Consider the following 14504-nt stretch of genomic DNA (forward strand, 5'->3'; position numbering starts at 1 on the left):
AACTACTAGTGCATTCACTTTAGACAACAATCTTTTTATTTTAAATTTATGTCCCTTCTAAATTGATATAGTTAAAATGTAATTTTACTTAACATTCTTAATTGAAAAAATGTAATTGGCAATTTTATACCAATTCTTTCCAAGTTTTGAGGGTTTTTTTTTTTTGGTTTGTACTGCTTATTTTTCCCATCCGTATTATTAAAACTTCTTTGTATCCCTCCAACCTTAAATGCCAAAAAAGTGTCAAGGAGGACCTTCACATAATCCTATGACAAGAACTTGATGGAATAAACTCTGGGATGTAAACCCAGAGATACTCAATGGGACACTATGGTTTCCAAGAGAGCCTAGAACACAACTTGTGAAACACAGAACCTGTTCTCCTTACTAGCAAGCTCTGTACTTCTTCTGCTTAATTTCAGGCAATACATAACCAGTAATCTATAGGGTCATTTTTAGTGTATTTATGTTTTGTGAATTCCAATCTAATATAAACAAACATTTCCCCCTTAGACGCCACAAAAAGGAAAAAACACACTGATTTCACGGACTCAAAGGGAGCCTTACTTCGGTCACCAGCTCAGCAATATCCACGGAGAAAGCAACATGGTTTGTTTTCAGGCACATTTGTTTTTACAAAACCTCATCCTTGTTCCCATGATAGACACATGCACAAACACAAAAAAAATTAAAAACCAAAGTGCTCATCAGTAGAAATAAATCCTAACCTATCATTTAGAACAAAAATACAGGGAGGCGTGTACAGGTCAGCCTATAAGTAGTCTCCCATGAAAAACGATGAAATTACAATCTGAGGATTTCAGCACCCTGTGTATTCACCATGAAAAGTTTTAAGTTAACTGAGGATGTTCTCACCCTGGTTTATTAAAGTGCAAATATAAGGCGCAGACTTAGGAAACACTATCTTCCTTTATATATAACATCTGTTCATTTAGTATGTCTAGAGTAGGACACTGCTGAGTAAAAAGGGGAATGATAACAACTACACCAGAAAGGCAGGCCCAAGTCAGCAGCACCCACGCTACCTGCCGCCCGCGATCACCCCAACCAGGGCACTCAGTGCTTCTTCCCAGCTAAACCTCTACTTCTTCAGTCACTAGACAGTGCACAGTGATGATTTTAAAAAGCAGAAAATGAGAATGAATGCCAAAAACTACAGAAAGTACACATCATATTCTGGTCCTGTATCTGCTTCTACCAATCAGGACAACATGGACAAATCAATTAAACTCTCTGAAGTTCAACTTTTATACCTGCAAAATGGGGATAATTACATTTGCCCTGCTCATTTGAGAGGGCTGTTATTAGAATCAAATGAGAGAAAAGGCTTTTAAATCCAGTCCTATAAAATACTACATGACACGACTATAGTGATTATCAGTCAACTTAATGAAATAACTATGTAATAGCTTATTTATTTTTCCTGTATTTATTTTGTGTTTGTTTTACTTCATACCTAATACACCGAATAGGATATATCAATGGAATTTGCATTCATGAAGTAATGATACAAAGACACAATAAAATGGTTCCTTTTGAAAAGGGAACAACTTAGAAATGAGAACATGCTGTGGGAGGGATGGCCAATGGGCTCACCTGGCTTGCAAACTCCACGTACCATTAAAGCCAGGTGGAGTCCTGAAGGCCTTACCAATTCCCACCTGCACTAAGGTGCGAGGGAAGGGTCCCTGACTCATCCAGCCCATTCCCTACACTGGTACATGGTCTGAACAGCAGTGCTAGGCTCGGGACGGCAGCTTTCTAGGCACTGTCTCCTAGTGCTGACCACCTTGGAGATTATCATTATCTTACACATTATCATCACCTCCATTCTACACACACAGAAATTAAGGCCAAGAGGAGGTCACTTGTGCAAGCTGACATAACTATTAAAGGGTGAAGCCAATGTTTCACTTCAGAGCCATGGTGCTGTGCATGTGCAGTGCTTACACTGCAGATGACTTCTGACTTGCTCTCCCTCAGTAATTTTTTGAGACTTGGTTAGAAATAATTACTGCCCAAGAATCAACCTGAGGGCAAAATCCTGTGCTGCTTAACCACTTAAAAGGACTTGGGACTCTACAAACTTCACTTCTTCTTTGTTGGCGGCCTCCTGTCAGTGTGTGCAGGCAGCTAGAGATTAAGGACCAGCTATACTGCCCCAGCTGTGACCATCCGGGACAGCAGCAGCAGCTGGTTTCCACCTGCAGCTTCTGGAGCATTCCCAAATCCCCAGGACCGTGTCCCAGCAAGCCCCTCCTCAGAGCGCTGTTTCTGCTAAGCGCCCCTCTTCTGAGCTACTGGATTCTGACAATCCCAACACCTTCTCTCTGCTCCTCAGTTTTACCTCTGTTGTAATTAGCATGTGTATTTTTTTGCTTTTGTGGTCCTCCAGTAGCTATATAAACAACTTGCTATATTTGTTTATTTTTATCTGTACCCATTGTGGTCTCTATTTTTCTTGAATGGCTATAATAGTAAAGCTTCCGTATTTAAAAAGAACCTTCTTAAGAATTATTTTCATAAGCTTTTAAGTAAGTTAAGCACTTCCCAAGGCGAACAACATCCCAAGTGTTCTGGTAATAATGAACACACATACCTGACCTACAAGCCCAAATGAACGGTCCAGACTCCTCTGGTCTGTGTAGTTTCTGATTTTATTGTGTAACCATCCCAGTTCAGCAAGTCTGGCCGTCGTATCCCTCAAAGATTTATTTAGGTTTGCCTAAAAAGTAAATACATCAAGAGTTAAAAATTAACACTAGAATTTTAATTCATTTTCTCAACCACTTGTGGGAAAGCCTAATTCTTAGGCTTTAACACATTTAACTTACAAATAACTAATATGCCATCACTAAACAATGAGAAACATTGAAAACAATGAGATTCTGAAAAACAAAAAGCATCAGGTAGCAGGCAGAGAAGCAAAACACCTACAAATAAATGTAGGTGCATGACCCCAGCAAGTGACTGGCCAGGGTCCCCCAGCATAGCAGGGACAGTCTGTGATGTCAGTCACCTTGTGAACAGCTGAGAGGTGCAGAAGGACACAACATCAACAAGAAGGGGCTGTGAGAAAGGCACATTCTAGAATATGAAAGCAAAAGCAAGCAAAGCCACCGTATGTGGAAGCCAACATCAACAGTAGAGATGCCAAACCACCCCTGTCCCTCAGGCACCTCTGACATCACCATCACGGGATACAGAAATCAGCTCAATGGGGTGGCTGCATCAGTGACAAAAAAGGAAAGGAAGAAATGCAAGGGAAAGGATGCAAAAGGGTAAGAAAGGCTGACAAAGGGCCCCTTGTAAGATTACACGAGTCATAAACTGCACAGAGAAATATAAACCAGAACTTAATGGTTCAACTTGACTGGTACACACAACTTTTGTAAATCCAGCCCTCATCATCCCAATAACACCTCACAAATTAATAGCTCCTATCTGGTCTTAATCACATTTATCCTTTCATTATTTTAGACAGGGTCTTGGTTACTGTACCTTTCCCTCCGCTTTGTAACAATTCTCAGTGTTGTTCATCTTGATGATTTTGCCATCTATGCCCTGGAATACGTACAAAATGTCTCTGACAAGGGCTGTCTCAGTAACTTCCGCAGTACCTGCAAAATGGTTTTTATAAGAGAATACTGAAGAAGACATTTTAAGATGAAATATATCTTATCACACAATTAGTTCCAGATTATATATTTGCATTCAGACAAAAATTAAAAACTAAATAAATGAGCTGAAGGTGAAGAATATGAAGTTATTAGAAACAAGAATTTTCTGAAAAGGATATGGAGATCATGTGATTCTTCAGACAAAAAAGTCTTTTAAAAAAAATGCAATCTGTGGAAACTTAATATATAATCAAAAAGCAACACAAATCAATTCTAAAAGCATGGATAATTATTTCAAATGCTGTTTGGAAAAACTGGCTTACTTCACAGGTAGCGTACAAACCTTGGTCCATTCCCAACACCCATAAAAAGGAGTTGATACAGCAGAAAAGTTATTTATAATTTGCATAAACCTTGGGACAAAAGCTAAGTCAGAACTTAGGTGTTACTCAAAATAATGACAAGGGGACAGTGCCCAGAAACACAATATATAAGTGGGAGAGAAAGTGAACCAGAGCACAGACCCTGGGTTCTCTGGTGCTGATCCCTGAGAGCCCAGAGAGCACAGTCTGAAGGTGAGGACAGGTTGTTTTCCAGCCATGGGCATAATATTCCATAAATATCAATGACATCAATTTGGTAGTAGTACTGTTCAACCCTTACCTATCATTATTGACCATTTTTATCTACTTTTTCCAATTACTGAGAAGTTTGATTTTCCAATTGTAATTATGGATTTGTCTGTTTTCTTTGCAGTTATTTCAGTTTTTCTTTCTGTATTTGAAGCTCTGTCAATAGGTACATATACATATTTAGAAGCCTTTCTTCCCAAAGAACAGACCCTTCCATTGTTATGAAATGTCCTTCTGTCTTATCTGACATTCCTGCCACTGTCAACTTTAAATACGGCCACCCTTCTTTCTCGTGGTTAGTGTTCATTTAAGAGGTACTTTTTCCATCCACTTACTTTTAACCTATTTGTGTCCCTATATTTAAAATGTCTCTTATGAGCAGTGTATAATTAGCTAAACAGCATTTGTTTTAATCTTTTAAACAAAGTGTCTATCCCCATGAATTTATTGTAACTACCAATATATCTGGATTTAAATTTACCTTATTCAAGTATATTTTTTTTATTTATCCCAGTTCTTTCTTCCTTTGTACTACTTCTGCTCTTTTGGAGTAATCAAATATATTTTTAAGCCCTTTTATCTCTTAATTTTGTATAGAACCCAGGTTTGAAGACACTGGATAGTGATCAGAAATCATAGCAAACAAAAAGAAAGAAGCAGAGAATAGCATTGACTCCACTTAGAAACCAGCTTCTAAGCCCAAGAGTACACAGCAGCCACAAGTCACAGGACAGTAAAGTAGGCCACTGAGAGCAGCTACACGGGGCAGGCCAAGCTGTGTACGAATGTTCTCACAAGTCTATGAGACACAGCTCATCCTCCCATCCTACAAAGAAAATAGCTGGAGGAATTTCAGAATTGGTACATTATGAACCAACAAAAAAGCCCATTCTGTTTTTCAGGACAATCATGTTCCAACTATTGCTATTTGTAGTGTCTTCGTGTAAGAAACCCAAACTTTCTTTGGAATCTAACAGTTTTCAAACTCAGTAGGGCATTCGCTTAATCACCAAATAAATCCACAAGGAGTTCCTTCATCGTTCTAGGTAGTATGCTAGTTACTAGCACCATGAACAAGACAGAAATGGCCGCTCCTTCATGGAACTTAGACTGTGCTGAAGACAGTCACTTGTGCTGCAGAGCCCGATCCAGCCTGGAGGTGCCTTCCCAGAAAGAAAGGCAGAATCAAATGAAAAGCAGAAAGGCACTAGCAAATGTGACAAGGAAGAGAAGAGAGATCGGACGGAGGAAACCACTCAGGCAGTGACCTGAAAAGCAGATGGCGCTAGTGAATACAAGGTCAGGGTACCATGGGGTGACAAAATGAGACTTCCCAAGGCACCAAAGACCATATTTAGGATTCTGAACTTCATCATGAGAACAAGAAACCACTTAAAAGTTATAAGCAGAAATTCCTGATCAGTATTTTAAAATAAGGGAAGCATAAATTCTAACTGTTCAAAAACAAGCTACATTCAAATATATCTCTACTTACCACCTGCATCTCCATCTCTCCTTGACCTTGCTGTATTGCGAGAAACAGTGTTGGGGATACCTTTCGAGGTAGTGCTTTGTAAAGAAGGCTGGTTTGCACTTAAAGTCCATGCAAGACGTGACCCCAACTGCTGTCTAAGACAGTCTCCTCCTACTCCTGGAGTTTGATGAGACTGTCTAAAAAAAGAAAGGAGTATTTTATATCCTCAAATACCCAGGCTCTTCAGTGAAGAGTCAAAAACAGTTTCAGCAATTTTTCTTTTATTACCACATTGAATTACAATCTTATAAATCTGAGACAATCAACTGACTTAACCATACCCAAATACTGTAACAACAATGATCATTCTGACACTCAGGCTCTTACTGCCACCTCCACACATATTTACCATAAAAAACAAAATCTATGTGACTTTTCTTTACAAATGCATAACATACACTACTCATCTAAAACCACTTTGAAATTCACTACTAATTTTAACTTCAATATTAACACCATTCGTTCATTCAACATTTGTTATGCACAGAAGTAAAAAGATCTGGAAAACTGTCCCTTTTCCCTGTCCTCACTTGTTTCCCAGCCTTTGTGTTACTCCACAGGGAAAAAAAAAATCCTAATTTGTAATTAATTTCAAAAAAGTACAAACAAGCCCTGGCTGGTGTGGCTCAGTGGACTGAGTGCCAGCTTGCAAACCAAAGGGTCAGCAGTACAATTCCCAGTCTGCGGTACATGCCTGGGTTGTGGGCCAGGCTCCCAGCAGGGGGTGTGTGAGAGGCAACCGCACATTGATGTTTCTCTCCCTCCTTCTCCCCCTCTTCCCCTCTCTAAAAAAAAATAAATAAAATCTTTTTTAAAATGTACAAACAAAATATAAGGCAAAAGCATATATCCAATGTCCAAAAGTTAGCTTTTAATAATTGGGAGACTATGTCAAAATGCTGTTTGAAGATCTAAGAACCCAATAGCTGATTTCCATTGACATATATTTTGAAAACTGTAACATAATTATCACCTCCTGGGACTGCAAAATGCGAAAAACAAAAATTTCAATACCACCATTGTTTCTAAGCAGCAAAGCTCTGATTTATTGCTGGTAAAATATTGGTGGGTCCACCTATAATCCACTGATGAAATAAGAGAGGAAATCAAAAACCTGAAACAGCTCTCACTTTTTTCCATTGTCAATGGGGAAAAAAATGTCATCAACAACTACTAAAACTACATCTTTGAATACAGTTCTAAATTTAAGGAAAAAATTCTAAAAGACCACTTCAGTTCAAAGTTCTCTATAAAGCTTTTTTCATCTCATGACAATAATTATTTCAAATTTTAATGTGGAAATGAGAAAGTCTGTTTATCCTTTTAGCCAGAATATGATTTTGAGATTAAATATATAGAATGTATTATACTGTCTTTCTAGAACTCTAGACTCCATTTATAATCCGTGTGTGTTACACACATTCTATTTTCTAGTAACTTGCACGTAATTTTATTAAGTCACCCAATGAGTTATAATTACATTATATTCATGTGAAAAACATCATTTGATGGTAAATCCTTAGTTGCTGTTCTTCTGGAAAAATATCCACTTTATAACATTCTGTTTTAATGTGATTTCCAAGAATAAACTATACATAAAAATGTGTATGTAAAAAAAAAGCTCTAAGTGCATTGAATGCACTGGCATCTACTGTATTCTCAACCATAAAGTCTGTATTTCCTCAAAATGTAACCAGATGTGACAGCAGGTTAAATTTCAAAGTATGTAACATCCTACTTGTGTTCTCCCATAGTTCCTCATCTTAATTCACTTGTACTGTACAATGCCCTAATTATTTGAAGATCTCAGCATTTGAGGATGAGACACCTTTATTTTTATTTATATTTATTAAATTAAATAATTCACTGAAGAGAACAGCATATGCCAATGAAGGGGATAATATTCACTGAGAGGTAAATATGAGAAAATAGCAAGAGGAATGTCAATCAGATACCTCATCACGCTGATGAACTAGGTCCTTACTAAAATGCATTTACCTTAACAGGTTAAGAGTTGGCCAAAAGTCTGTAGTCAACTAAGATTAGAAGTGGAAAGAATTCCTATCTAAAATAGAGTTTTTAGGGACAGTAAAATCCAAAGACAAAATATATCACAGAGAGTGCCAAGAATGTTCCTGGCACATACAAGCCTCTAAAAATGGTCTTCATGAACACAAAATGCCTGATGAAAAGCCTGAGGATTTTCCCATTTCTACTATTTCGGGAATCTATGTATGCAAGCTTGATTTACCCGGGAAGAGACTGTGGAGTGGGGGTCGGGCCATTTAGGGCATGCATGCTTATACTGCTGATGCCGCTGCTTCCCATACTGCCAGAGCTCTGCGCTGACTGGGTGCTGCGATCCTGGTAGTTCAGCGGGAGAGTCTGAGGCCTGGCGTAGTAGTAGGGAGTTGAGTGTGCATCTCTTGGCAACGCTTGGGCAAATAACGTGGCATAGCTGGAAACCTGAAAAAAATTAAAATGGAGGTATAAAATTACAGAACACTTTCCCCAAACCAACAAAGACAATTAAAGCTTAGACTTTTATTTCTGTAATCTAATCTTGTACTTATTAAACAGCAAATTAGTTACACTTCTGAAATATGATACAGTTTTAGGAAGTTTTCTGAACCCTAAAACTCCTACATAGTGTGATAGTTACACTTTATTCAGAATCCACGCAAACTAAAGCTCAAATAATACTGAAATGTTTATAAAAATTTTACATTCTTATATACTGAAAGAATGCTCACTACTCAGAATAAGGCTTCAGGTATAAATATGACTCACCCACACTTTTCCATTTTTAAGCACTCAAATTTCTGTAACAGAGTATTTTATTTTAACAAACTCTCTACCACATGAAAAGGCCAATTGTTTTCAAACACTGCACAGGTCAAAAATTGAACCTGTGTGACAACGAAGTTTTCACTGGTATAACTAATTAATATTCATAGTGATATTTGAAAACACAAGAAAATCCTAAAAGAATTATGCAGCTATGCTAATATTAATAACTTCACACAATAAAAATTTTGAAAACTGATCACTTATGCCCTATTCAATCAAACAGTATTACATTTGATAACATAATTCTAAAAAAAATCTTAAGAAAACACAGAACAGTGACTAAAATCGCCCTTAAAAAATGAGAGAAAAAAAAAAAGAAATCTCTTGGCCTTCCATGACTGCCTAGAGAACTACACCAGTTTTTTTTTTGTTTCACTCATTATTTTCTTAAGTATAAAAGCCAATTCCTATCAAAATTTGGCATAACTGTCCCAACAAAAGATGCAAAGTGTCCTTTAAAAAGATACTAAGCTGCTAAAAGAGAGCCCCTCACCTTGTTTGGCTGTTTGCGTGGATCTTCACTAAGGCTTAGCAAGAGGTAGAGAATCGACCATTTATTTTTTAAAACGCCCTGTTTGGAAAGAACACATTAAAAGAAAAATGTATTACTCTCCAGTTTTATCCTCCTCTCTCCTAAGTTATTCTTCTTTCTAAAACAGAAATGCATTTTAAAATTCATATGGTAACAGCAAATCAAAATTTGCTTATTTTACAAGCATTCCAAATAGCACCATCCACCAGAAGGCTAGAGATGATGTTCTCAAGAGGTTAAAATCCTTGGAACCTTAAACCCCCTGAAAAACTAACTCCAAAGTCCATAAAAAGAACATATTTTTAAGTTACTCTATTCCTGAATAATAGTATTTCCCCTTTGAAATAATTTTGTTAATATTTTATTTATTTTTAGAGAAAGGGGAAGGGAAGAGTCGGAGAGAAACAGCAATGTGTGGTTGCCTCTCATGTGCCTCCTACTGGGGACCTGGCCTGCAACCCAGGCATGTGCCCTGACTGGGAATCGAACCAGTGACCCTTTGCTTCACAGGCCCGCACTCAATCCACTGAGCCACACCAGCCAGGGTTGTGAAATAATTCTTATAATAACCAACTTCCCAAACATAGTAATTATAAGAAAAAATGCCATCATAAAATATATGATGCCCCCCTCTTACCAATGTCCCATTTAGGCCAAAAAATAGAGTTTTATAAAAACACAATTTTTTAAAATTCTAAAATGCAAGATGTAAGTCTCAGCCTCATGCATACCCAAACTATAGATCTTAGTTGTCAGGATAACTAACCCCAGGTTTCTATGTAAAGTAGTCCTACAAATTGTATTAACTTTCCATTATCTAGCACTCTGCCCTGATTTACAACCATGAACAGCAGCCAACCTGTGATACAATTAAACAGGATTTATAGAGCATTCTACTCTATTCATATAGCCTTACCTTTTGGATGCAGAAGACAGAATATATTGATATCTTTATTTACAAAACAAATTATGGTACAGTTACTTACATTATACAAGTTCTTAACTATATAATGTAAATATTCCTTGGAAATTCCTCTAAAGAATAAGCTCATCACAAGTATTTAATATTGTCTAACTTAAAAAAAGTGATCTATGACTGGCCGGTGCGGCTCAATGGATTGAGCTCCGGCCTACAAACCAAAAGGTCACCAGATTGATTCCCAGTCAGAGTACATGCCTGGGTTGCAGTCCAGGTTCCCGGTGATAGGCAATCAATCTTGCACATAGATTATTTCTCTCCCTCTCTTTCTCCCTCCCTTCCCCTCTCTTTAAAAATAAGTATTTTTTAAAAAATTGATTTATACTGAATTTAGCATAAACAACAAAGTCCCCAGGAGAGGCCCAGTTCTGATGGACTCCTCAGTCCAGCAGTAAGAAGACAAGTGGGCAAATTATTTCTGTATGATAAATTACACTTCAGACATGGAAGGATTACTCAAGTGCTCCAGGCTCAGGAAAGGGCTTCTAGAGACATGAGTCTCCTAGGAAGATGGTGATACAAAGGCAGAGAGGGGGATAGGCGTGGTCTTTCCAAGGAACTGAGAAAGGTAAGTATGGCTGAAGCTAGACATGAAAATAGAAACTGAAATTTGAATGAAGCATCAGATCAAAGAGGTCCTTGTGTGCTGTACCAAAAAAATAGATTTTAAGCTAAAGGCAACAAGCAACCAGGGAAGGATTCTTTACAGGGAAGTGAACAGACTCACTCGCTGATAGTTCCATGAAGGATGGACTACAGAGGAGATAAAGCAAGACACACAGGCCCTACTTAGGGCACTACAGCCATCTGGATGGGAAATGACCATAGGCCGAGCTGGGATTCAGAGCTTGAGTATCTACTAAGGCAACCTTGAAAACCCCCTGTAAGCTGGGCCTCTGGAGCTAACTATAGTCAAAGAATCGCTCTGTACCAATCCCATTTCCTTAAGCCAGGGGTGTCAAACTCATTTTCACCAGGGCCCACATCAGCCTGGCCATTGTCTTCAAAGGGTCAAATGTAATTTCAACTCCTTAACAGTTAAGGAGTAATTACATTTATAGAGTCCTAAAATTATTTCGGCCCTTTGAAGGCAACAGCGAGGCTGATGTGGGCCCTGGTGAAAATGAGTTTGATGCCCCTGCCTTAAGCATCAGAGGACTGTCAGTCACCAGCAGCTGCCATTTAGAAGAAGCCTGCAGAGTCAGGAGACTTCTAGTCAAGATGGTGGCATAGGTAAGCACAGCTCGCCTCCTCATACAACCACATCAAAATTACAACTAAAATATGAAACATCCATCACTTAGAACCATCACAAATCTACTTGAATGGAATCCGACAACTACAGAATTAAAGAAACTACATCCATCCAGACTAGTAGGAGAGATGAAAATGCACAAAGAGCTGGTCCTACATCCACATGAGGTGAATAAAAGTTTGGGAGGCATATCTCAGGAGCGAGGAGTTCCGCCTCACACCCTGGGCCCACAGCCCAGGGTTCCAGTGCCAGGAAGGAAAGTCCCTGTAACTTCTGGCTGGAAAAATAAGTAAAGATTGAGTCAGTGGAAAAAACTGCTGGAGCCCCAAGCAGTTCCTCTTAAAGAACTCACAAATGGACTCATTTACTCAGACTCACTGCCTCTGAGCTCCAGCACCAGACTAACAGCTTGAAAGGTACCAGTGGCAAAGAGGGAGGAACAAGCGTCTGGCATCAAGGCAAGAGCTGAGGACGGCTTTCTCCCAGGCATAAAGGTGGGCAGAAGCCATTGTCCCTTGTCAGAACCATCCCCTCACAGAGCCACAGAGCCACAGAACCACAGAGCTGGCAGGCAGGTGCCACATCGAAGATTCCATCTGTTGGCTAACACTGTTTGCCCTGCCCTGGAGATCCCCAGAGATTCCATCCCACCCAACTGACTGGGCCCACCCAAGCTGTTACCAGTGACTTTTCCATATGAATGGCTGGTCCTGCCTCATGCTTCACAACTTCCTAAATCCTATCAAACAAACAACAGCCTCAGTGACCCCCATACCTCTTGCTAAGTCACCCCAGGCCAAGTACTAGTAGCAGCCAGCCTAGATTCACAGCTTGGCTTTGCCTGGGAATCTCTAAGACTGGCACAATTAACAGCCATCTCAGATTGCTTCACAGCTCATGCAGGGTGGCCCAGGAACAACACAGGTGGGGGCTGACCTTGGCTTGCACCACCTGGGGAAACCCCAGAGCCCGCACACCCAGTAGACAGTCAGAGTACCACCACCCTGCCCCTGCACAGCTTATCCTCCACAGATGGTCAGTAGTTCTTGTAGCTGACTGGCCTGGGTATATCCCTCCCATTGACCTGTCAACAGCAATCAAGGCTCAACTAGAAAGGAGGATGTATTCAGTCCACACGAAGGGCACACCTCAAGTACCCAGGTTGGATGACAAGGCGGGGCTGTGCCACTGGACCCTACAGGACACCTACTTGCATTAGGCCATGCTACCACAATAGGGAGTCACAGCAGCTCTACATAATACCATATATTGCCGTGTATAATGTGCACTTTCTCGCCCAAATTTTTGAGGGAAGGATGTGCACAATACAAGTATACTGCTAATTCTGTATCTTTGTAAATATGTTCAATTCTTTTATGTATGCTTATGTGTTAAAGCATAATTCTAGAAAGCAATAACAATATCAACATGCAAAATAATACCCTGAAATACGATAATCAATTTTGTTTCTAAATATAATTCAATAAAAAATTGATTTTAAAAATTAAAACAGAAGATTTTCCTAAAAGTTTGGACCAAAAACATGGGTGCTCATTATGCAGGGGAGCACATTATACACAGCAAAATATGGTACACTGAAATAAACACAGGGAGGCTGCCAAAACGAGGAGACAAAGAGACATTTGTTCTCCAAATGAAAGAACAAATCAAAACCTAGAAAAAGAACTAAGCAAAATGAAGATAAACAATTTATCAGATGCAGAGTTCAAAACACTGGTTATACAAGGATGCTCAAGGAACTTAGTGAGGACCTCAACAGCATAAAAAAGGTCCAGTCAGAAATGAAGGACACACTCACTGAAATAAAGAACAATTTACAGAGAAACAACAGTAGAGTGGATACAGCCAAGAATCAAATCAATTATTTGGAACATAAGGAAGCAAAAAACAAACAATCAGAACATCAAGAAGAATAAAAAAAAAAAAACAAGGATAATGTAAGCAGCCTCAGGGACAACTTGAGGTGTTCCAACATTCACATAATAGGGGTATCAGAAGGAAGAGAGAAAGAGCAAGAAATCAGAACTCTACTTGAAAAAATAATGGAAAAAAGTTCCCTAATTTGGTGAAGGAAATGGGAATGCAAGTCCAGGAAGCACAGAGAGTCCCAAACAAGATGGATGCAGAGAGGCCCACACCAAGACACATCATAATTAAAATGCCAAAGGTTAAAGATAAAGAAAAAATCTTAAAAGCAGCAACAGAAAAGCAGTTAGTTACCTACAAGCGAGTTCCCATAAGACTTTCAGCTGATTCCTCAAAAGAAATGTTACAGGCTAGAAGGGACTGACAAGAAATATTCAGAGTCATGAAAAGCAGAGACCTACAGCCAAGACTGCTCCACCCAACAAAGACATCATTTAGAATGAAAGGGCAAATAAATAACTTGTAAGACAAAAAAACAAACTAAAGGAGTTCATCATCACCAAACCATCATTATGTATAATATTAAAGGAATTTATTTAAGAAAGAGAAGATCCAATGTATAAATAAAATAGCAATATATATATATGTGTGTGTGTGTGTATATATATATATATATATATATATATATCAACAATTGAATCTAAAAAATAAACCATACAAACAAGAAGAAGAGAGAATCGTGGATACAGAAAGGGTTTTGATGGTTGTCAGAGGGGAACATGGGGGAAAGGGTAAAGAGTAAGGAGATTGAAAAGTACAAACACATAGTTACAAAGTAGCCATGGGGACGTAAAGTACAGTACAGGAAATAAAGTAGCCTAAGAACTTATACACATGACCCATGGGCATAAACAATGGTGTGGGGATTGAGGGGGGCGGTGCCAAGTGGAGGGGGGCAACAGAGGAAAAACTGGGACAATTGTAATAGCATAATCAATAAAATATATTTTTAAATCAAAAAACTAAAATAAAGAAGGCTTGCTGCCCAGGGAAGGGGGGCCTCATATCCCATAATCATCACAACCACACTGAGACACAAGGTTTATTCTCTTCATTCCATAACTGAGTGAAGCAGAGCTGAAACTTAAATAACTGAATGAAAGCTGTAGGCCAGGATTCAAACCAGGTCTGTGT

The 14504-nt window shown here is 38.9% G+C and overlaps 1 protein-coding gene across 1 annotated transcript in view; it reads right to left on the bottom strand.

Moving 5' to 3' along the window:
* TUBGCP3 (tubulin gamma complex component 3) overlaps window positions 1-14504 on the bottom strand; it is an 89991-nt gene that overhangs the window by 56559 nt on the left and 18928 nt on the right. Inside the window, exons 4-8 of the mRNA XM_037042042.1 lie at window positions 9151-9228; window positions 8059-8273; window positions 5769-5944; window positions 3523-3641; window positions 2621-2746 (exon numbers count right to left, since the gene is read on the bottom strand). Coding sequence (XP_036897937.1) covers window positions 2621-2746; window positions 3523-3641; window positions 5769-5944; window positions 8059-8273; window positions 9151-9228 — 714 coding nt within the window. The remainder of the gene's footprint in view (window positions 1-2620; window positions 2747-3522; window positions 3642-5768; window positions 5945-8058; window positions 8274-9150; window positions 9229-14504) is intronic.

This window comes from Sturnira hondurensis, unplaced genomic scaffold (assembly GCF_014824575.4).
Source record: "Sturnira hondurensis isolate 20B ecotype Veracruz unplaced genomic scaffold, ASM1482457v3 Scaffold0003681, whole genome shotgun sequence".
Lineage (NCBI taxonomy): Eukaryota > Metazoa > Chordata > Mammalia > Chiroptera > Phyllostomidae > Sturnira > Sturnira hondurensis.